This window comes from Pogoniulus pusillus, chromosome 20 (assembly GCF_015220805.1).
Source record: "Pogoniulus pusillus isolate bPogPus1 chromosome 20, bPogPus1.pri, whole genome shotgun sequence".
Classification (NCBI taxonomy): domain Eukaryota; kingdom Metazoa; phylum Chordata; class Aves; order Piciformes; family Lybiidae; genus Pogoniulus; species Pogoniulus pusillus.
Genome location: NC_087283.1, coordinates 22,159,284 through 22,181,067, shown reverse-complemented (window position 1 = coordinate 22,181,067; position 21,784 = coordinate 22,159,284). Strand labels below are relative to the sequence as shown.

The following is a 21,784-nucleotide window of genomic DNA, read 5'->3' as shown; positions in this document are numbered from 1 at the left end:
CCTGCCCAGCCACCCTTGGCTCCAACCCCTCCAGCCACGGCCACTCCACCACCTCCCTGGGCAGCCCATGCCAGTGCCAATCACTCTCTCTGCCAGCAGCTTCCTCCTCACAGCCAGCCCACACCTGCCCTGCCACAGCTTCAGCCTGGGGCCCCTTCTGCTGCTGCTGCCTGCCTGGCACCAGAGCCCAACCCCACCTGGCTACAGCCTCCCTGCAGGCAGCAATCAGCTCTGCCCTGAGGCTCCTCTGCTGCAGCCTGCACCCCCCCAGCTCCCTCAGCCTCTCCTCATAGCATGGGTTGGAGGGGATCTCAAAGTTCAGTGCCAAGCCCCTGCTATGGGCAGGGAGACCTCTCACCAGCAAGGCCTCATCCAGTCTGGCCTGAAACACCTCCAGGGAGGTTGTGGAGCACAGAATCACCCAATGTGATCTTAGATCACATTGGGTGATTCTGTGCTCCACAACCTCTCTGGGCAGCCTGTGCCAGTCTCTCCTCACCCTCACCCCCAAGAATTTCTTCCTCATTTCCAATCTCACTCTTCCCTCCTCAAGCTTCCACTTTTGATAGGTGAAAGCTCTGATACTAAAAGAACTTCCAGAATATCTGAGAACACATTGCCACCTCTTGCTCTTGCTGGAGTCTGGAGAGCTCTGCTGGTGTGTTCTGGCAGATACTGTGAGTTGAGGTGGAAGGAGTAGAGGAGTTGTCACTTTGCTGTTGTTGCAAAGACGTTTAGAGACCTCAGAGATATTTAGAGCAGCTCACTTGTGTGAAAGAAGGCAGTGACATGAGGTTAGAGGTCACTGGAGCAAGCTGAACACCCAGGGATCCCTGGGCCTTGGTTGGATGCATCCATGAGTGCTGAAGGAGCTGGCTGCTGCTGGTGCTGAGCCACTCTCCATCACTGGAAGGTCATGGAGAATGAGAGAGGTGCCTGAAGGCTGAGGCCAATGCAGTCTCACTGCAGCCTGCAGTGAGGGTGAGAAGTAACATTCAGCCCAGCCAGCCCTCAACATGAGGAGAAACTTGTTTGATGAGTGAGTGCTGGAGCCCTGGAGCAGGCTGCCCAGAGAGGTTGTGGAGTCTCCTTCTCTGGGAGACTTTCCAAGCCCTGTCTGGATGTGTTCTTGTGTGGTCTGCCCAGAGTGATCCTGCTTTGGCAGGAGGGCTTGGACTTGGATGGTCTCCAGAGGTCCCCTCCAGCCTCTACCATTTTATGATTGCAATCAAAACAAATCTCTGATTCTAAGAGTATCTTCACCAAGTCTCACAGGTGGGGACTTGGAGGTGTTTGAAGTGTACCCCGGTTCTGAGAGCGTATTTTCACTTAACCTGGTTAAGTAACTCACTCCCAGCTGATTTTTTTATGCCAGCATCAGGCTGGGAGAGTTGAGGCTGTTCAGCCTGGAGAAGAGCCTCCAGGGAGACCTCAGAGCAGCCTTGCAGTAGCTGAAGGGGCTCCAGGAGAGCTGGGGAGGGACTTTGAACAGGGATTGGGAGTGATAGGATGAGAGGGAATGGATTGAAGCTGGGAGGGGAGGAATAAATTGTTGGCAGGGAGGGTGGGGAGAGCCTGGCACAGGTTGCCCAGGGAGGTGTTCCAGGCCAGGCTGGATGAGGCTTTCACCAGCCTGTGCTGGTGGGAAGTGTCCCTGCCCATGGCAAGGGGATTGGAACTGGATGACCATGGAGGTTCCTTCCAACCCAACCCATTGTGCGAATCATCTCTCAGCCTCTCCCTGTTGCCTAACAAAATCAGCAGGTGTTGATCTGTTGGAAGGTAGGAGAGCCCTGCAGAGGGACCTGGCCAGGCTGGATGGGTGGGCAGAGGCCAATGGGATGAGATTTAACAAGGCCAAGTGCAGGGTTCTGCACTTTGGCCACAACAACCCCAAGCAGCACTATAGGCTGGGGACTGAGTGGCTGAGAGCAGCCAGGAGGAAAGGGACCTGGGGGTACTGATAGACAGTAAGCTGAAGATGAGCCAGCAGTGTGCCCAGGTAGCCAAGAGAGCCAATGGCATCCTGGCCTGCATCAGGAACAGTGTGGCCAGTAGGACAAGGGAGGTTATTCTTCCCCTGTACTCAGCACTGGTCAGGCCACACCTTGAGTGCTGTGTCCAGTTCTGGGCCCCTCAATTCAAGAGAGATGTTGAGGTGCTGGAACATGTCCAGAGAAGGGCAACAAAGCTGGTGAGGGGCCTGGAGCACAAATCCTATGAGGAGAGGTTGAGGGAGCTGGGCCTGTTTAGCCTGGAGAAGAGGAGGCTCAGGGGTGATCTTATTACTGTCTACAACTCCCTGAAGGGGCATTGTAGCCAGGTGGGGGGTGGCCTCTTCTCCCAGGCAACCAGCAATAGAACAAGGGGACACAGTCTCAAGTTGTGCCAGGGTAGGTCTAGGCTGGATGTTAGGAAGAAGTTCTTCCCAGAGAGAGTGATTGGCATTGGAATGGGCTGCCCAGGGAGGTGGTGGAGGCACCGTCCCTGGGGGTCTTCAAGAAAAGCCTGGCAGAGGCACTTAGTGCCATGGTCTGGTTGGTTGGTTAGGGCTGGGTGCTAGGTTGGACTGGATGAGCTTGGAGGTCTCTTCCAACCTGGCTGATTCTATGATTCTACCAGGGAGGTGCTTTTCATGGTCAGGACTGGCTTTGTTGGGTTGGTGTGCGAGCAGAGTTGCAATCTGAGCTTGCCCTGAGTGGTTTGCTGGTTGCTGCTGCAAAGTGCTTTGCCTGCAGACTGGTGGAAGTGAGCTCCTTCAAACTCCCCTTGCTGGGGGGGTTCTCTGTTGTGTCCTTTCCTTAGGAAGAGCCTGGATTTGATTGAGTCTCTGTTACGCCTGGCAGAAGTGGGGCAGTATGAGCAGGTGAAGCAGCTCTTCAGTTTCCCCATCAAGCATTGCCCAGATATGTTGGTGTTGGCCTTACTGCAGATCAACACCTCCTGGCACACCTTGCGCCACGAACTCATCTCCACGCTCATGCCAATCTTCCTTGGCAACCATCCCAACTCTGCCATCATTTTGCACTACGCCTGGCATGGACAGGTAAGTGGAGTTTACTTGGGGTTTGCTGATCACAGGGGTTGGAAGGGACCTCTGGAGAGCTTCCAGTCCAACCCCTGCCAGAGCAGGAGCAGAGAATCCAGCACCAGTCACACAGGAACACATCCAGACAGGGCTGAAAGGCTCCAGAGAAGGAGACTCCACAACCTCTCTGGGACCCTTACAGTCAAGCTCAGGTCACACAGGAGCACAGCCAGACAGGGCTGGAAAGGCTCCAGAGAAGGAGACTCCACAGCCTCTCTGGGCAGCCTGTGCCAGGCTCTGGGACACTTCCACTCAAGAAGTTCTTCCTCCTGTTGAAGTGCAATTTCCTGTGCTGCAGTTCCCATCCCTTGCCCTTGTCCTATCCCAGGGTACAAGTGAGCAGAGGCTGTCCCTGTCCCTCCCTTCCTGACCTCCAGCCCTCAGATACTGACAGGCATTGCTCAGATGGCTGGAGGTCAATACATTGACAGACATTGCTCAAATCTCCTCTCAGCCTTCTCCTCTCCACACTAATCTGCCCGAGGCCTCTCAGCCTCTCCTCACCAGGCAGTGCTGCAGTCCCTTCAGCATCCTTGCAGCCCTCCCTTGGCCTCTCTGCATCAGATCCCTGTCCCTCTTGAACTGGGGAAGCCAGAACTGGATTCCAGGTGTGGCCTCTCTAGGGCAGAGAAGAGGGGGGAGGAGAACCTCCCTCCATCTGCTGAATGTAGCTGCAAGGTCATGAAATGGATTGTACAAAAGGGACTTCTTTGGGAGTGTGAGTGCTTTAAAACCTGAGCTAAATTATCAGTGGTTGATACAGAGTCACCCTGACAGTTTAATTTGGGGCAATCTGTTTGGAGCAAAGAGCAGACAACACTGAGAAAAGAGAAGTAGAGATTAAAGTTAAGTTTCACTTCTTGGAACCTTTCCTTTGTAAACAAGAGAAGAGAAAAGTCCTCACAGCAGTGACAACTTCCTCAGCCCCCCACTCTCCACCTCCCACATTTAGAAACTTGCAGCAGCAAAAGGTGAGGAGCTTTAAACAAAAAGAATCTCCATTTTACTTGCTAAAAGGTGGAGGCTTTGCTAGATAAAATCAAACTGCTGCTCTACTACTTACAGCTGGGTACTAAGTGTGAGGTGTTCTGTTGGAGGCTGTGAGGGGGCTGCTGGCCTCCTCCAAAGAGCTCCCTGGTGGAGCTGGGGTAACCATGCAAATCCTCTGCTATCCATGGGCAAACGAGCAGGGATTGGCCTTTTGGAGTGACCTTCAGCATTGTGTCCACAGGTAGCTGAGCAATCAGGAGTCAGAAGAAGAAAGTTAAGGCAGTAGAAAGTTAAGAGTGGGAAGGGCTCTGCATCAGGAAACGTTTTGCCTTGTGCAAGTGAAATTGATGCTAAGAAGGTGGATCTCTGAGGTCCTGGGCCACAGTCAGTGCACTGTCCCCTCTCTTTGCCAGCTGCTGTGAACTTGCAGGTTGTTCCTGATTGAAGAGTGGGCAGGAAGGGTACCAGTGGTGAGGTTTGGATGTGGTCTTGGAAGGGCAGAATAAGCAATTTTCCTGCAGGGATAAAGGTGAAGGTGGTGGCTGCCATGTGCCCTGGTGCTGTGCCACAAGTGGAGGCTGACTGCACACACACACACCACCAAACTGTCCCCAGGTGAAGGGAATCTTTAAGCAAAACCCTGGTTGCTGTCACACTCTCAGCTTCACAGATTCCATTGGGTTGGAAGGAACCCTCCAAGGGCATCTTATGCAACCCCCCTGCAGGCAGCAGGGACAGCTCCAACCAGAGCAGGCTGCCATTTGGGGGCACCAAATCTGATCTTCTTTGTCTCCAGGCATGTGGCCTCAAGCACCTCCCTGGGCAGCCTGTGCCAGTCTATCCCCACCCTCCCTCTGCACAACTCCCTCCTGATGCCCAACCTAACTCTGCCCTGCTCCAGCTCCAAACCACTGCCCTTGGCCTATCCCCACAGCCCCTTCTGAGCAGTCCCTCCCCAGCCTGCCTGCAGCTCCCCTGCAGGTGTTGAACTGCAGCTCTGAGGTCTTCCTGGAGCCTTCTCCATGCTGCACAGCGCCAACTCTGCCAGCCTGTGCCCACAGCAGAGCTTCTACAGCCCTCTGATCATCCCTGTGGCCTCCTCTGGACTCTCTCCAGCAGGTCTACATACTTCTTGTGCTGGGGGTCCTCTATCTGCCCCAGCCCTGCAGCTGAGGTCTCCCCAGAGCAGAGCAGAGGGGCAGGATCTCCTCTCTCCACCTCTGCCCACGCTGCTGTGCATGCAGCCCAGGCTGCCCCTGGCCTTCTGTGCTGCCAGTGCCCATTGCTGCCTCCTGCCCAGCTCCTCCCCCACCAACACCCCCAAGTCCTTCTCTGCAAAGCTGCTCTCAGTCTCATCCCCCCTCCCAACCTGCCTGGATAAGAGAGCTGCCAGAATTACCTCTCTCGACCTGTGGTGTAGCTTTAAATCGCCCCTGTGTGAGCCGGCAGCTAGACAGCAGTTTGCAGGTGGAGGTGTGACCCTGCAGCTCTCACCTCAGCCATAAGTTTTGTGCTTTATTTGCATCTTAAGAGACACTGAGGCCTGTACAGTGCTAGGAAGGAGGTGAGGCTTTACCTCCTTACACTTACAGTCATGCCACAGCCTTTAGTCTAGCTCCAGGGTAGTTATCAGTGCACGGAGAGCACAGCTCAGAAGCAAAGAGCAGAGATACAATATTAGAGGTAAAAATCAGCTCCTTCCCTGTTCCCTGAGCTGATCCTTTCCCTTAGAGTCATGAAGTGCAGCCCTCTTTTCCTTCTCCTTAGGGTCAGTCTCCTTCCATTCGTCAGCTCATCATGCATGCCATGGCAGAGTGGTACATGAGAGGGGAGCAGTACGACCAGGCCAAGCTCTCGCGTATCCTGGATGTGGCACAAGACTTGAAGGTGAGTTGGGCAAAACACTGCCAGGGGTTTCTTAAAGGCTAAGTTAACTTAGATGTGGCCTTCCAGGAGCTGAAAGGGGCCTATAAAAAAGCTGGGGAGGGGCTTTGGAGGCTGTGAGGGAGTGGCAGGAGTGGGGGGGGATGGAGCAAAACTGGAGGTGGGGAGAGTGAAGCTGGAGGTGAGGAGGAAGTTGCTGAGCAGGAGAGTGGTGAGAGGCTGGAATGGGTTGCCCAGGGAGGGGGTTGAGGCCCCATGGCTGGAGGTGTTTGAGGCCAGGCTGGCTGAGGCTGTGTGCAGCCTGCTCTAGGGTAGGGGGGTTGGAACTGCCTGCTCCTTGTGCTCCCTTCCAGCCCTGACTGATTCTGTGTGTGATTAGTTCAGGAAGGTTTAATTTGTCTGAGTTCAGTTCTTGCTGCTCTACTTCAGCTTTGAAATCACAAAATCACAGAACCTTAGGGGTTGGAAGGGACCTCCAGAGATCAAGTCCAACCTCCCTGCCAATCAGGATCACCCAGGGTAGCTTGCACAGCAATGCCTCCAGCTGGGTTTGGAAAAGTCTCCAGAGAAGGAGACTCCACAGCCTCCCTTGGCAGCCTGTTCCAGGGCTCCATCACCCTCACTGTAATGAGGTTTCTCCTCAAGTTGAGGTGAAACCTTCTCTGTTCCAGTTTGAGCAGTGAAAATCAGCCAAGCCCAACCTCATTCATTTGCCTGTGAGTGCCTCTCACCTGAGCTTTGCTGTGTGGCTGCAGTTGCTTTCCAGTCTGCCCAGTTGTGAACCCAAAGACATTTGACTTGGGGCTGCTTATCACTGGTTGACTGATTAATGTCCTAGACACAGTGACCAGAGCACAAACCCAGCTTTGTTTGAACCTTGAATACCATCAGGATGGGAATACAGACAACACCTTCAGGCCTTTGTGAGGGTGAGCTTAATGCAGCAGTGAGTTCCTTCAGAATGCTGCAACTTCTCAGTCAGTTTACTCAGCAAAGTGACTGGAAGCTGTGAGTGACTTCTTTGAGGCAGTCCAGAAGTTAGATGCCAAATGATCACAGGCTCACAGGATGTTAGGGGTTGGAAGGGACCCAAGGAGATCACTGAGTCCAACCCCCTGCCAGAGCAGGGCCACAATGTCTAGCACAGATCACAGAGGAGCACATCCAGACAGGCCCTGAAAGGCTCCAGGGAAGGAGACTCCACAGCCTCTCTGGGCAGCCTGTGCCAGGCTCTGGGACCCTTCCAGCCAAGAAGTTGCCCTTGTGCTGAGCTGAGCCTCCTGTGCTGCAGCTTCCATCCACTGCTGCTTGGCCTAGCCCAGGGAGCAGTGAGCAGAGCCTGTCCCCCCCTCCTGCCCCCAGCCCCCAGAGAGTTGCAGACATTGATCCAATCCCCTCTCAGCCTTCTCTTCTCCAGCCTAAGCAGCCCCAGGGCCCTCAGCCTCTCCTCCCCAGGCACTGCTCCAGGCCCCTCAGCATCCTCACAGCCTCCCCTGGACCCTCTCCAGCAGTTCCTGTCCCTCTGCACCTGGGGAGCCCCAGACTGAAGGCAGGGCTCAAGAGGAACTCTCAGCAGGGCAGAGCAGAGGGGCAGGAGAAGCTCCCTGGCTCTGCTGGGCACTCTCTGCTGAGTGCCCCCCAGGCCCCCATTGGCCTCTTGGCCCCCAGGGCACATTGCTGTGCCAGGGATGCTCTGCCCCAGCACCCCCAGGGCCCTCTCCTTGGGGCTGCTCTCCAGCAGTCACCTCCCAGCCTCTGCTACTGCAGTTTGCTCTTCCTCCCCAGGTGCAGGACTCTGCACTTGCCCTTGCTGAGCCTCCTCTGGTCTCAGAGCAGCAGAACCCCAGCTGCTGCTTGAAGCCAGCCTCTTGTAGCCTTCTCTGTGCGGCTCCAAAGGGACATCTCCCTGCCGGGAGGTGCTGGCCTCACCAGGAATTTGGGTGCTCAGCAGCTCTTAGCCCCTTGCTGGGGGATTTTCACATGAGGGAGCTAAGAACTTAGCAGAAGGTCTGCCTTGGGTGGGCCTGTCCTCAAAGGTGTGGTTTGGAGGGTAGGCTCTCGAGTGTCTGCTGGGGAGCTGCGAGTGGAGCCCACGCTGCCAGTCTCTCTCGGCCGAGACAGACTCGAGTGTGGAGGGGTGAGGAAGGGAGGCTGGGGGAGGCTGGGGGTGTCCTCCTGTCGTCTTTAGCAGTTTTCTGGTTTGGTTTGGGTTTCTTTCCCCTTTTAGGCCTTGTCAATGCTGCTAAATGGTACTCCCTTTGCCTTCGTCATCGACCTCGCTGCGCTCGCCTCGCGCCGGGAGTACCTCAAACTGGACAAGTGGCTCACGGACAAGATCCGGGAGCATGGGGTAGGGAGCAGCTGCCCCCCCTGCCCCCCCCTGCCCCCTTCTGCCCCCCCTGCCCCCTTCCCCTTCTGCCCCCCCTGCCCCTTTCCCCCTTCTGTCCCCCCGCCCCTTTCCCCCTTCTGCCCCCCCGCCCCTTTCCCCCTTCTGTCCCCCCCGCCCCTTTCCCCCTTCTGCCCCCCCCGCCCCTTTCCCCCTTCTGCCCCCCCCGCCCCCTTCCCCCTTCTGCCCCCCCGCCCCCTTCCCCCTTCTGCCCCCCCCGCCCCCTTCCCCCTTCTGCCCCCCCCGCCCCCTTCCCCCTTCTGCCCCCCCCGCCCCCTTCCCCCTTCTGCCCCCCCCCGCCCCCTTCCCCCTTCTGCCCCCCCCGCCCCCTTCCCCCTTCTGCCCCCCCCGCCCCCTTCCCCCTTCTGCCCCCCCCGCCCCCTTCCCCCTTCTGCCCCCCCCCGCCCCCTTCCCCCTTCTGCCCCCCCCGCCCCCTTCCCCCTTCTGCCCCCCCCGCCCCCTTCCCCCTTCTGCCCCCCCCGCCCCCTTCCCCCTTCTGCCCCCCCCGCCCCCTTCCCCCTTCTGCCCCCCCCGCCCCCTTCCCCCTTCTGCCCCCCCCTGCCCCTTTCCCCCTTCTGCCCCCCCTGCCCCTTTCCCCCTTCTGCCCCCCCTGCCCCTTTCCCCCTTCTGCCTCCCCTGCCCCTTTCCCCCTTCTGCCCCCCCTGCCCCTTTCCCCCTTCTGCCCCCCCTGCCCCTTTCCCCCTTCTGCCCCCCCTGCCCCTTTCCCCCTTCTGCCCCCCCTGCCCCTTCCTTTCCCCCTTCTGCCCCCCCTGCCCCTTCCTTTCCCCCTTCTGCCCCCCCTGCCCCTTCCTTTCCCCCTTCTGCCCCCCCTGCCCCTTCCTTTCCCCCTTCTGCCCCCCCTGCCCCTTCCTTTCCCCCTTCTGCCCCCCCTGCCCCCTTTCCCCCTTCTGCCCCCCCTGCCCCCTTTCCCCCTTCTGCCCCCTTTCCCCCTTCTGCCCCCTTTCCCCCTTCTGCCCCCCCTTCCCCTTCTGCCCCCCCTTCCCCTTCTGCCCCCCCTTCCCCTTCTGCCCCCCCTTCCCCTTCTGCCCCCCCTTCCCCTTCTGCCCCCCCTTCCCCTTCTGCCCCCCCTTCCCCTTCTGCCCCCCCTTCCCCTTCTGCCCCCCCTTCCCCTTCTGCCCCCCCTTCCCCTTCTGCCCCCCCTTCCCCTTCTGCCCCCCCTTCCCACCTTCTGCCCCCCCTCTCCCCCCCTCCCCGCCTTCTGCCCCCCCTCTTCCCCTCTCCCCCCTCTACTCACTGGAGTAGCTCAGTGCAGTTCCTGGCAGGGTGCAGTTGCCAGGCTTGAAGCAGTGGCTTTGGATGCTCTGTGGCAGATTTAAGATGACACTGAGTGGTTTTTTTCCCTTCCTCAGGAGCCCTTCATACAGGCCTGCATGACTTTCTTAAAGAGAAGATGTCCTTCTATCCTGGGTGGCCTTGCTCCAGAAAAGGATCAGCCCAAAAGTGCTCAGCTTCCTCCAGAAACCTTGGCCACTATGCTGGCATGTCTGCAGGCTTGTGCTGGGTAAGGATGAAAGCAGTTGGCACTCAGTCTGTAACCTGTTGGCAACTTGTGGTCACAGCTGGCTTGGAATTTCAGATGCAGAATCAGCTTCATGAGAGCCTTCAAACTGAAGGTGCATGAAGATGATCAGAGGGCTGCAAATCCTCTCCTATGGGGACAGACTGTGAGGCAGTTGAGGCTGTTAAGCCTTGGAGAAGAGAAGGCTTCAGGGAGACCTTAGAACAGCTTTCCAGGACTTGGAGGGGCTCCAGCAGAGCTGAGGAGGGACTTTGGGATGGGAGAGGGGAGACTGAGAGTGGAGAGGAGGAAGGAATTGTTGGCAGTGAGGGTGAGGAGAGCCTGGCACAGGTTGAGGGTGGTGAGACACAGGCACAGGTTTCCCAGGGAGGTGTTCCAGGCCAGCCTGGATGAGGCCCTGGAGCAACCTGTACTGGTGCAAGATGTCCCTGAGATCCCCTCCAACCTAAGTCATTCTGTGCTGCTTGTCTTAATAACCAGGTGAGGTGATCCTGGTAGCCAGGGGTGGCTGAGGAGTCAGACCCTGGGTGGTTAGTGCCTAGCTGCAGAGCTGTGCTCAGCAATACAGGTCAGTGCTAGAGGGTGGGACAGCATGATGGAAAAGAGGAAGGGGTTTATGACTGTTAAGCACAGGCCTCTGTGTGTGGGGTACTACCCTAGCAGAGAGGGTAAGAGCAGGAGAAGAAGCATTAAGTGGTGATTGGCAGGGAACTGAGACTGAAAGTAGACATAATTTGAATCATAGAATCAGGCAGGGTTGGAAGGGAGCACGAGGAGCAGGCAGTGCCAACCTCCCTGCCATGCCCAGGGACACCCTACCCTAGAGCAGGCTGCCCACAGCCTCAGCCAGCCTGGCCTCAAACACCTCCAGCCATGGGGCCTCAACCCCCTCCCTGGGCAACCCATTCCAGCCTCTCACCACTCTCCTGCTCAGCAACTTCCTCCTCCCCTCCAGCCTCACTCTCCCCACCTCCAGCTTTGCTCCATCCCCCCCACTCCTGCCACTCCCTGACAGCCTCAGAAGTCCCTCCCCAGCTTTTTTGTAGGCTCCCTTCAGATAGTGGAAGGCCATGGTGAATTACAAGAGGCTTTTAAGTATTTACTGGAGGTCCTTTGGCTGGAAAGAGGGACTTAGGGCTGGATGCTGCAAGGCCACAAGAAGATCACCTGAGAGTCTCCTCTGCTGCAGCCTGCACAGCCCCAACTCTTTCAGGCTGTGCTCACAGCAGAGCTGCTTGGGTTGTCTTCATTTGAGACAGTCTCCAAGTAGCCAAATGATGGCAAAAAGAAAGCCAAGCTCTTTGGCAGGTCAGAATATGTAACTTGAAGTCCAGAAGAAGGATCCTGGAGAGCTGTTTTACCTGTTAGAGGTGCAGAGTAAGCTACAGAAAGGCTATGGAAGCTGGAATGGGACAAATCAGCTTTGAAATGCTGTGTTCACTGAGCAAAAACACCTGAAGCTCTTCAAGTGTTTGTGGTGTCACTTCTCAACCTGCCAGGCCAAGGTGATGTTGAACTACAGCAGCCTGTCAGAGCTAACTTAAGCATGGCAGTGTGACACAGGAGCCAGAGGATGAAAGGTGATACAGTTCTGCTGTTAAATTGTGACACCCAAAGTGACCTACATGTCCCAGTGCTTGTTACCTGATCCAGGACTTGCACTGTGTCCCTTGGCTTGGCCAGTGCTGGCTTGAAAGATGGAAGAAACAGCTGTGAAGGTATCCTGGATGAGTCATGGCTCTCAGGTGGGAAATGAGGATGGGCATAGGTTGTCCTGATGGGAATGTGAAGAGGAAGGGAATTTGAGGACCCTGTCCAGGCAGGGTTGCAAAGTCTCCAGACAAGGAGACTCCACCACCTCTCTGGGCAGCCTGTGCCAGTGCTCTGGAACTCTGTTCATAGGATCCCAGAATGTTAGGGATTGGAAGGGACCTCTGGAATCTTCCAGTCCTATGGTCCTGCTCTGGCAGGGAGGTTGAATCCAGCACAGGTGGCACTGGAGCACATCCAGACAGGGCTGCAAAGTCTCCAGAGGAGACTCCACCACCTCTCTGGGCAGCCTGCTGCAGGCCTCCAGGACCCTCACAGTCAAGGTTTCTCCTCCTATTCCCATGGAACCTCCTCCTGTCATTGGCCATCCCTGAGCAGAGCCTGGCTCCATCCCTGCACGTCTTTAGCAGCAGCAGTGAGAGCAGCCCTCAAGCTCCTCTGCCCCAAGCTCCAGCTTCCTCAGCCTGACCTCGTAGGAAGATGTTCCACTGCCTGCAGCAGCTTGGTGGCTCTGTGCTGGACTTCCCTGAGTTCCTTCTTGAGTTGAGTGGCCCAAACCTGGACACAGTATTCCAGCTGCAGCCTCACTGTGTCACCCTGTTCTGAAGCTTAACATGTTACCAGGTCTTACTCAGGTCATTCCAGGAGCCACTGGTTCTCCCCTGGCACAATTCCCTCAGCTTCTAGGCTCTTTTTTAGCCACTTGTATTCCTTTTTATGCATCAGTGTGACCTACTTTGAGTCTTTTCCATTAGTTCTTCTCCTTGATCTGTGGGAGGGAGATGCTTGGGGTTCTTTTGTGCTTTGATTAGCTCAGGTTTCAGTCAGCAGTGCAAGCAGGAGATGCAAATCACAGTCAACATGAAATCCATCTGGGAGGCTAATGCCATTTCACTAGCTGAAGCTGACCACCCCCTAAATAGATCCCTTGAGCAGCCTGCCCTTTCATTAAGGTGCAGTTGTTTCTTGTCCTCTTTTGTGGCCAGGGAGGCACTTTTAGCCACCAGGATCCTGCTTGTTCTGAGTTTCTTTTTGGGACAGCTTGTTTGTCCCTGCTGAGCACTGCAGCTGTGGTGTCCTGGAGCTTCTCTGACCCCCTCAGTGATGAAAAGGAGCACTGAGCTTTGGGTGAAGGAAGTCAGGGTGCTTGCAGGCACTGCAGGTTGACTTGGATGGATGATTTGGTCCTCCCCTTTCAGCAGCTGCAGTGGGTTGAGAGGGACAGCAGTGCCCCTTCCATGCAGTTGTGCCCAGTGCAGATGTCATCAGCGTGGGGAATTGTTCTTCTTTCAGCCTCTGCCTCAGGAAGAGAAGAGGTTTCTGACTGCCTGTGCCTAGGACAATGAAAGGCCTTCCATAGAATAATTTGGATTGGAAGGGATCATGTAAAGGTCATCTTGTGGGAGCAGGAGCATCTGCAGCTAGAGCAGGTGCCTCAAGTGGCCTCCACAGGATCCAAGGGCTGCAGCCTGCTTGTAGCCCCTCCAGACACCAGAAGGTCACTATTAGGTCTCCCCAGAGCCTCTTCTTCCCAGGCTGAACAACCTCAGCTCCCTCGGCCTGTCCCAGGCTGAGGTGGAGTCATGGAAGCATCCCATTTGTGATCCCCTCCAGGTTTGTTGTGATGCTGTGAAGCACCCCTAGGTGTGTTGCTGGAGAGGAAGGTGAGGGCAGGCTGCCTTGGACTGTTGGAGCTGCTGTGAGCACAGGCTGAGGGAGCTGGGGTTGTTCAGCCTGGAGAAGAGAAGACTCCAGGGGGACCTCAGAGCTGCCTTCCAAGAGCTGAAGGGATCCTGCAGGAGGGCTGCAGAGAGACTTTTGCTGAGGGTGTCTGGAGCCAGGCCAAGGAGAGAGCAGAGCTAGACTGGAGCTTAGGAAGTTCTTCAGTAGGAGGATTGTGAGAGACTGGAACAGGCTGCCCAGGGAGATTGTGGCTGCCTCCTCCCTGGAAGTGTTCAAGGCCAGGCTGGATAAGGCCTTGAGCAACCTGTGCTGGTGGGAGGTGTCCCTGCCTGTGGCAGGGAGGTGGAGTAAAAGATCTCTGAAGTCCCTTCCAACCCAACCCATTCCTTGATTCTGTTGTGACTGTAAAGCAGTGTTGGAATGATTGAAAACGAAGGAATGTTCTCTGGGAGGTGATTTGTTGGGATCTACACTTCAAGCCTCTCTCTTTCAACACAGCTTCTCTTGGGATGTGCTCTGAAGCTAAGTGTTGGATTGATCATAAAGCAGAGCTGCTGCTGGGCTTGTTCTGCAGCTTCTCCTTCTGAACAGTGCCCTAAACTTCTGTAGGAAACCAAAACAAGTGAAGGGCCTTGGTTTTGTGAGTCCTAGGGCCACAGAATTGGTTTGGTTGTCAGAGCCCTCTGAGATCATCAAGTCCAGCCAGCCACTTGACTCCACCATGGCCACTCAACTCTGTCCCCAAGTGCCATGGCACCTCCAGGCATGGGCACTCCACCACCTCCCTGGGCAGCCTCTGCCAAGCCCTGACCACTCATGCAGCAAAGAATGTTTTCCTTCTCTTCAACCTAAGCCTCCCCTGGCACAATTTCAGGCCATTTCCTCTCCTGACACCTGAGACAGGGGAGCAGAGCCCAACCCCAGCTGGCTGCTGCCTCCTCTCGGGGAGCTGCAGAGAGCAGTGAGGTCTCCCTCAGCCTCCTTCTCTCCACACTGCGCACCCCCAGCTCCCCAGACCCTTCCTCACCTCTTTTGCCCTTCTCTGGCCCTGTCATGCCACACCTCTCACTGTGCTTGCCTGTTGCAGGAGTGTTTCTCAGGAGCTGTCAGAGACCATCCTCACCATGGTGGCTAACTGCAGCAATGTGATGAACAAGGCCAGGCAGCCTCCGCCCGGAGTCATGCCCAAAGGACGCCCGCCCAGCGCCAGCAGCTTGGATGCCATCTCCCCTGTGCAGGTGGGTATAGAAGGTCCTGTGGTATTCAGGGGGTGGTGCTGATGTTGCCTGAGTGCTGCTGGAGCTCTTTGCAACATCATCCAATGCCCTTAGGTCTGTGCCTGCATGCCTCAAGAGCTGCTGGCTGCAGAATGCCATCTGAGGGATGGAGTTGAGAGCTTCTCCACTTGACAGTGTCTGTGAGGAGTGAAGTCCAGCAGGACAGGGGTGTTGCAGGGGGTTTATAACTGAGGCTTTAGCAGAAAGTGCCAAAATGGACTGAGCTTGAGGAGCTAAGCACTGCTTTTGAAGAGGATTTTATGGTGGGGCAAAAGAGTAAGTCCCATTCTGGAGATGAATCTTGTCGGAGTGATCTTGGTGACTCCAAAGTAACCATGCAGAGAAGCTCTTCTCAGGGCCATGAAAATGCTTAGGGGGTTAGAGCAGCTCTGCTCCAAGGACAGGCTGAGGAAGCCGGGGGTGGTCAGCCTGGAAAAGAGAAGACTTCAGGGAGGCCTCAGAGCTGCCTTCCAGTACCCAAAGTGGTCCACAAGGAAGCTGCAAAGAGGCCCAAAGGCTTGCAGGGACAGAACCAGGGGCAATGGCTTCAAAGTAGAGCAGAGCAGATGTGAGGAACAAGATCTGCACCAGGAGGCTGCTGGAACACTGCAAGAGGTTGCCCTGGGAGGTGGTTAGTGTCTCATCCCTGGAGATACTCAGAGTGAAGCTGGACAGGGCTCTGGGCCTGCTCTAGTTTAGGCTGCCCCAAGGGGTTGGACTGGATGACCTTTGGAGGTTCCTTCCAGCCTGGACTATTGTGGCTGTGTCTTTCCAGGTGTTAGTAGCTGGGTTGTGCTTCATGGATGTTTGTCTCCTCTTCCTTTCTTCATCCAGATCGACTCCCTCGCAGGAATGGCATCTCTTAGCTTAGGTGGCTCAGCTGCTCCTCACACCCAGAGCATGCAGGGCTTCCCCCCAAACTTGGGCTCTGCCTTCAGTACTCCTCAGTCACCAGCAAAAGCCTTCCCCCCTCTTTCCACCCAAAACCAGACAACGGGTTTCAGCGGCATTGGAGGACTCTCTTCACAGCTCCCAGGTACTGCTGCCTCGGGGGAGTGGCTTCTGCTCTGGGGGTGTGGTTGGGCAACTGGATAGAGAGCAGCCCTGAGGAGAAGCACTTGGGGGTGCAGTGTGCACTTGGAGCCCAAAAGAGAGCTGTGTCCTGGGCTGATCCCCAGCAGTGTGGGCAGCAAGGAGGGGGTTCTGCCTCTCTGCTCTCATGAGACCTCACTGGGCACACCTCTGGAGTGTCCAACACAAGGATGTGGACCTGTTGGAGTGAGCCTAGAGGAGGCCACAAAGCTGCTGAGAGAGCTGGAGCAGCTCTACACTGGGGACAGGCTGGGAGAGCTGAGGCTCAGCCTAGAGAGAAGACTTAGCAGCTTTGCCATGTTTGAGAGGGCCTCTAGGAGAGCTGCAGAGGACCTTTAGACAAAAGCATGTAGGGATAGGGCAAGAGGTAAGGGCTGCAAATGGAAGAAGCTGAGTTTAGATGAGACATTAGGAGGAAATTCTTCCCCTGGCACAGGTTGCCCAGAGCTGTTTTGGAGGCTCCAAGCCCAGAGGTGTTCAAAGCCAGGTTGGATGGGACCTTGAGCAAGCTGGGAGGGTTGGAACTAGGTGGTCTTTAAGGTCTCTTCCAATGCAAACCACTCTATGATTCTGTGGTTTTGTGGTGACCTGGCAGTACTGACTTCATGGTTGGACTTGGTGGTCTTAAAGCTCTCTTCCAACCCAAAGAATTCTGTCACTCAATTAATTGCTTCAGCTAAAAGCCAGCTGATAGCAGCCAGTTGTCATGAGAGGACAGGGAGGCCCAGCCTCAGGGGCTGCCAGGGGAAGTTTGAGTTGGACCTGAGGACAAAACTTCTTCACCACGATGGTTGTGGAGCACTGGAACAGGCTGTGCAGGGAAGTGGTGGAGTCAACAGGCCTGGAGGGATTTAAAAGCTGTGGAGCTGTGGTGTGCTGAGGGTGCTCCAGGGGTGGACTTGGCAGTGCTGTGGTGCTGAGGGTGCTTAAGGGGTGGACTTGGCAGTGGTGTGGTTCTGAGGGTGCTTCAGGGGTGGACTTGGCAGTGCTGTGGTTCTGAGGGTGCTTCAGGGGTGGACTTGGCAGTGCTGTGGTTCTGAGGGTGCTTCAGGGGTGGATGTGGCAGTGCTGAGGGTGCTTCGGGGGTGGACGTGGCAGTGCTGTGGTGCTGAGGGTGCTTCGGGGGTGGACGTGGCAGTGCTGTGGTGCTGAGGGTGCTTCAGGGGTGGACGTGGCAGTGCTGTGGTTCTGAGGGTGCTTCAGGGGTGGACTTGGCAGTGCTGTGGTGCTGAGGGTGCTTCAGGGGTGGACGTGGCAGTGCTGTGGTTCTGAGGGTGCTTCAGGGGTGGACGTGGCAGTGCTGTGGTGCTGAGGGTGCTTCAGGGGTGGACTTGGCAGTGCTGTGGTGCTGAGGGTGCTTCAGGGGTGGACGTGGCAGTGCTGTGGTTCTGAGGGTGCTTCAGGGGTGGACTTGGCAGTGCTGGTGGTGCTGAGGGTGCTTCAGGGGTGGACTTGGCAGTGCTGTGGTGCTGAGGGTGCTTCAGGGGTGGACGTGGCAGTGCTGTGGTTCTGAGGGTGCTTCAGGGGTGGATGTGGCAGTGCTGGTGGTGCTGAGGGTGCTTCAGGGGTGGATGTGGCAGTGCTGAGGGTGCTTCAGGGGTGGACTTGGCAGTGCTGTGGTGCTGAGGGTGCTTCAGGGATGGACTTGGCAGTGCTGTGGTGCTGAGGGTGCTTCAGGGCAGGACTTGGCAGTGCTGTGGTTCTGAGGGTGCTTCAGGGCAGGACTTGGCAGTGCTGTGGTGCTGAGGGTGCTTCAGGGGTGGACGTGGCAGTGCTGTGGTTCTGAGGGTGCTTCAGGGGTGGACTTGGCAGTGCTGTGGTTCTGAGGGTGCTTCAGGGGTGGACTTGGCAGTGCTGTGGTTCTGAGGGTGCTTCAGGGGTGGACTTGGCAGTGCTGTGGTTCTGAGGGTGCTTCAGGGCAGGACTTGGCAGTGCTGTGGTGCTGAGGGTGCTTCAGGGGTGGACGTGGCAGTGCTGTGGTGCTGAGGGTGCTTCAGGGGTGGACTTGGCAGTGCTGTGGTGCTGAGGGTGCTTCAGGGGTGGACTTGGCAGTGCTGTGGTGCTGAGGGTGCTTCAGGGGTGGACGTGGCAGTGCTGTGGTTCTGAGGGTGCTTCAGGGGTGGACTTGGCAGTGGTGTGGTGCTGAGGGTGCTTCAGGGGTGGACTTGGCAGTGCTGTGGTGCTGAGGGTGCTTTAGGGGTGGACTTGGCAGTGCTGAGGGTGCTTTAGGGGTGGATGTGGCAGTGCTGAGGGTGCTTTAGAGGTGGACGTGGCAGTGCCGAGGGTGCTTAAGGGGTGAATTGGCAGTGCTGGGCTAGGGGTTGGATTCAATGACCTTCAAGGTCTCTTCCAACCTAAAGAGTGCTACGATTCCCTGGTGCTCTGTGGCCCTGAGCTGCTGGAGGTGCCCAGTGCAGGGTGCAGCAGAGGTGAGCAGCTGTTTGCTTTCCAGTAGGTGGTCTCACTACGGGCAGCCTGACTGGCATAGGAACTGGAGCCCTGGGCCTTCCTGCCGTGAACAACGACCCCTTCGTGCAAAGGAAGCTGAGCACATCTGGACTGAACCAGCCTACATTCCAGCAGAGTAAGATGAAACCTTGTAAGTGGTAGTGTTGTCTGTGGCTGTGAAGTGTGACTGTGGGCTGCAGCACATCTGCTTTGCTTTCAGGGGAGGTTTGCACCTGTAGCTGGGACAAAATGTGGCTTTTAGGCTGCCAAAAGTGCTTCTAAACTTTGCTGCCAGAAGCTTACCATGAGGCCTGGGGAGGATCAAAAGCTGCTAACAGCAAATGAGAGCATCTTCAGGATTTGCATGGACAGTGTCTTTGTGCCTTTCTTTGTCGTGCTGTGTCAGGAGCAAAAGTGGTGCCCTGCTCTGTGTGTGCATCTGGGAAGAGATGTTTTGTGTTCTCTTTGTGAGGAGGTTAAATGAACCTGGCTGATTGCACTTAAGGAGCAACTTGTTTGGTGTAAGGGTGCTGGAGGCCTGGAGCAGGCTGCCCAGAGAGGTTGTGGAGTCTCCTGCTCTGGGGACTTTGAAAACCCATCTGGATGTGTTCCTTTGTGAGCTGCCCTGGCTGAGGTTGGACTCAGTCTCCAGAGGTCACTTCTAACCCCTACCCTTTTATGAGTTTAGGGGTTTGGGGTTGGAGTCAGAAAGGGCTGGATGAAAGCAGGGTCTGGTTCAAAGAGGTTGGACTTCATCTCCAGAGGTCACTGCCAACCCACACCATTCTAGACTGTGTGGTACTGCCACCCTTTGTCCCCAGCAGTGCCTGCTGTCTTTGTCCCCCCTGGCCATTGTGATGCTGGGCAAGCTTCTCTGGGTGCCCTGCTTTAGCAGAGGAGTTGGACTGGATGCTCTCCAGAGGTCCCTTCCAGCCCCTACCATCCTGTGATGCTACCTGGGTAAGGTCCTGTTGCTGCAGAGAGCAGCCAGGTGAAGCAGTGAGTTAGGCTGCAAGGAGCTGATCCAACTGTACTAGGGTGCAAATGAGGCTAAGAGAGTGGTTTTCAGAAGGGCTGCTGTGGTTCCTGCCACAGCTGCTAGCCCTTGCTCATGCCCTCTAGAGCCTGCTCACAAGGAAATGGCTGTCAGGAGGAAAATCTTGGCAAGGAGGAGGGGGAGACGCTGGCATAGATTGCCTGGGGAGGTTGTGGGTCCCTCCTCCTTGGAAGTGTTCAAGGCCAGGCTGGATGAGGCTTTGAGCAGCCTGGGCCAATGGAAGGTGTTGTGGCAGGGGGTTGGAATTGGATGATCTTTGAGGTCCCTTCCAACCCATTCCATCAGTCTGCTGTAGCAGCCAAAGGCTGCCTGCAGGAGTTGCAGCCATGAGCTGACCCTTCCACACTGCTGTTGCTATGAATCTCCTTCAGTAGCTCCTTCAGAGAGTGACAGATCTCTACAGATCTTGGTGGCCCTGCTCATGGAAGGCCACCATGTCATGGGGGTTGGAACTAGATGGTCTTTAAAAGGTCTCTTCCAACCCAAACCATTCTGTGACATGCAGTGGCTGGAGTGACCCTCGGGTTAGATGTTTTGAGCTCAAAGCCACGGAGGAAGCTCGCTGGAAGCTGTCTGCTGGCCTGAAAGCTTGTGTGAGAGTTTGTCTGCATGTTAGTGTTGTGGAGCATGTCTTCATCTGGTCTGGTTTGTGGTCATGGAGCTCAGGTGGCAGTGGAGGTTAACTGGGGGTGCTGGGAATACCACACTGAGGTGAATTCCACCTGAGGATTCAGCACTCAGGCTGAAAAGCTCTCTGCTGGAGCCTCGGTACCCTGCTTGGCAGAAGAGCTTGCAGGCTCAGTACAGGTTGAAGGACTGGCTGATGTCCTGCCTGCCTGCAGTAGGTTCTGAGCACTGTGCTTGTTCCCTCTCTCCCCAGCTGACTTATCTCAGGTGTGGCCAGAGGCTAACCAGCACTTTAGCAAAGAAATTGACGACGAGGCCAACAGCTACTTCCAGCGGATCTACAACCACCCGCCCCACCCCACCATGTCTGTCGACGAGGTGAGTGCCTCCTGCAGCTGCTGCAGCACCTGCACAAGGACTTGCTGCAGAGCTGAGAGCAGTTCCTGCTTCAGGTGTTAGGTCTACAGGCTGGGGACAGAGTGGCTGAGAGCAGGCAGGCAGAGAGGGACCCGGGGTTGGGAGTGGGTACTGGTTGACAGCTCAGTATGAGCCAGCAGTGTGCCCAGCTGGCTGAGAAGGCCAATGGCATCCTGGTCTGTATCAGGAATAATGTAGCCAGCAGGACAAGGGAAGTCTTTCTGCCCCTGTACTGGCACTGCTCAGGCCACAGCTTGAGTGCTGTGCCCAGTTGTGGGCTCCTGAATTGCAGAGAGCTGCTGAGGTGCTGGAAGGTGCTGAGAGAAGGGCAGCAAGGCTGGGGAGGGGCCTGGAGCAGAGCCCTGTGAGGAGAGGCTGAGGGAGCTGGGGGGGTGCAGGCTGCAGCAGAGGAGGCTCAGGGCAGAGCTGATTGCTGCCTGCAGGGAGGCTGTAGCCAGGTGGGGTTGGGCTCTGGTGCCAGGCAGGCAGCAGCAGCAGAAGGGGCCCCAGGCTGAAGCTGTGGCAGGGCAGGTGTGGGCTGGCTGTGAGGAGGAAGCTGCTGGCAGAGAGAGTGATTGGCACTGGCATGGGCTGCCCAGGGAGGTGGTGGAGTCAGCATCCCTGGAGGTGTTTAAGAAGAGGCTGGATGAGGTACATGGTGCCCTGGTTTAGTTAATTAGGAGTTGAGTTGGTTTAGTTAATTAGGAGTTGAGTTGGTTTAGTTAGTTAGGAGTTGAGTTAGGCTGCCCAGAGAGGTTGTGGAGTCTGCTTCCCTGGAGCCTTTCCAGGCCTGTCTGGATGTGCTCCTGTGTGCTCTGTGTTAGGATTGTCCTGCTCTGGCAGAGGGATTGGACTCGATGATCTCCTTGGGTCCCTTCCAACCCCTAATACCCTGTGAGCCTGTGAGTGATAGGCTGGACTTGATGATCTCAAAGGTCGTTTCCAACGTGGTTAATTCTTTGGTTCTGGTGAAAAATGAGAGGGAGATGATTGCACACCAAGCTGAGCTCTGCAGCTGATGCACCTGAGAGATGGGACCTGGACAAGATAGAGGAGTGGTGATGCTTGACCTCATGAAGTTCAGCAAAGCCAAGTATGAGGTCTTGCACCTGGGTTGAGGCGGCTCCTGGCGGGGGTTGCAGGGTGGAAAGCAGCACTGAGGAGAAGGACTTGGGGATGCTGATGAGTGCAGAGCTGGAGATGAGCTGGCACTAAGTGCTGCCAGCACACTCCCTGCCCTCTCCTTGGTTGATTCCCCTCACTTTGAACTGAAAGAGGGAGCTTGAGATTGGAGAGAAGGGAGAAATGTTTGGCACTGAGGGCAGGGAGAGCCTGGCCCAGGTTGCCCAGAGAGGTGGAAGCTGCCCGATGGCTGGCACCTTTGCAGGTGATATTGTGTGGAGCTGTGAGCAACCTGCTCTGCTTGGGGATGCTCCTGCTGAGTGCAGGGGTCCAATTGGATGAGCTTGAAAGGTCTCTTCCAACATAAAGCTGTAAAGAGCTGTTCTGTGCCTTGCTTTGAATG

General features: G+C 56.3%; 1 protein-coding gene across 7 annotated transcripts in view; it reads left to right on the top strand.

Annotated features, from left to right (window-relative positions):
- CNOT1 (CCR4-NOT transcription complex subunit 1) overlaps positions 1 to 21,784 on the top strand; it is a 111,701-nt gene that overhangs the window by 34,004 nt on the left and 55,913 nt on the right. For 2 of the 7 annotated variants that reach the window (XM_064160597.1, XM_064160596.1), the window contains exons 13-20: positions 2,806 to 3,046; positions 5,846 to 5,965; positions 8,190 to 8,312; positions 9,719 to 9,870; positions 14,429 to 14,579; positions 15,453 to 15,654; positions 18,166 to 18,309; positions 20,096 to 20,220. In XM_064160597.1, the coding sequence (XP_064016667.1) occupies positions 2,806 to 3,046; positions 5,846 to 5,965; positions 8,190 to 8,312; positions 9,719 to 9,870; positions 14,429 to 14,579; positions 15,453 to 15,654; positions 18,166 to 18,309; positions 20,096 to 20,220 (1,258 nt within the window). Of the gene's footprint in view, positions 1 to 2,805; positions 3,047 to 5,845; positions 5,966 to 8,189; positions 8,313 to 9,718; positions 9,871 to 14,428; positions 14,580 to 15,452; positions 15,655 to 18,162; positions 18,310 to 20,095; positions 20,221 to 21,784 lie in introns of all 7 variants that reach the window. The other 5 variants (XM_064160599.1, XM_064160598.1, XM_064160595.1 and 2 more) reach the window with 3 other exon arrangements.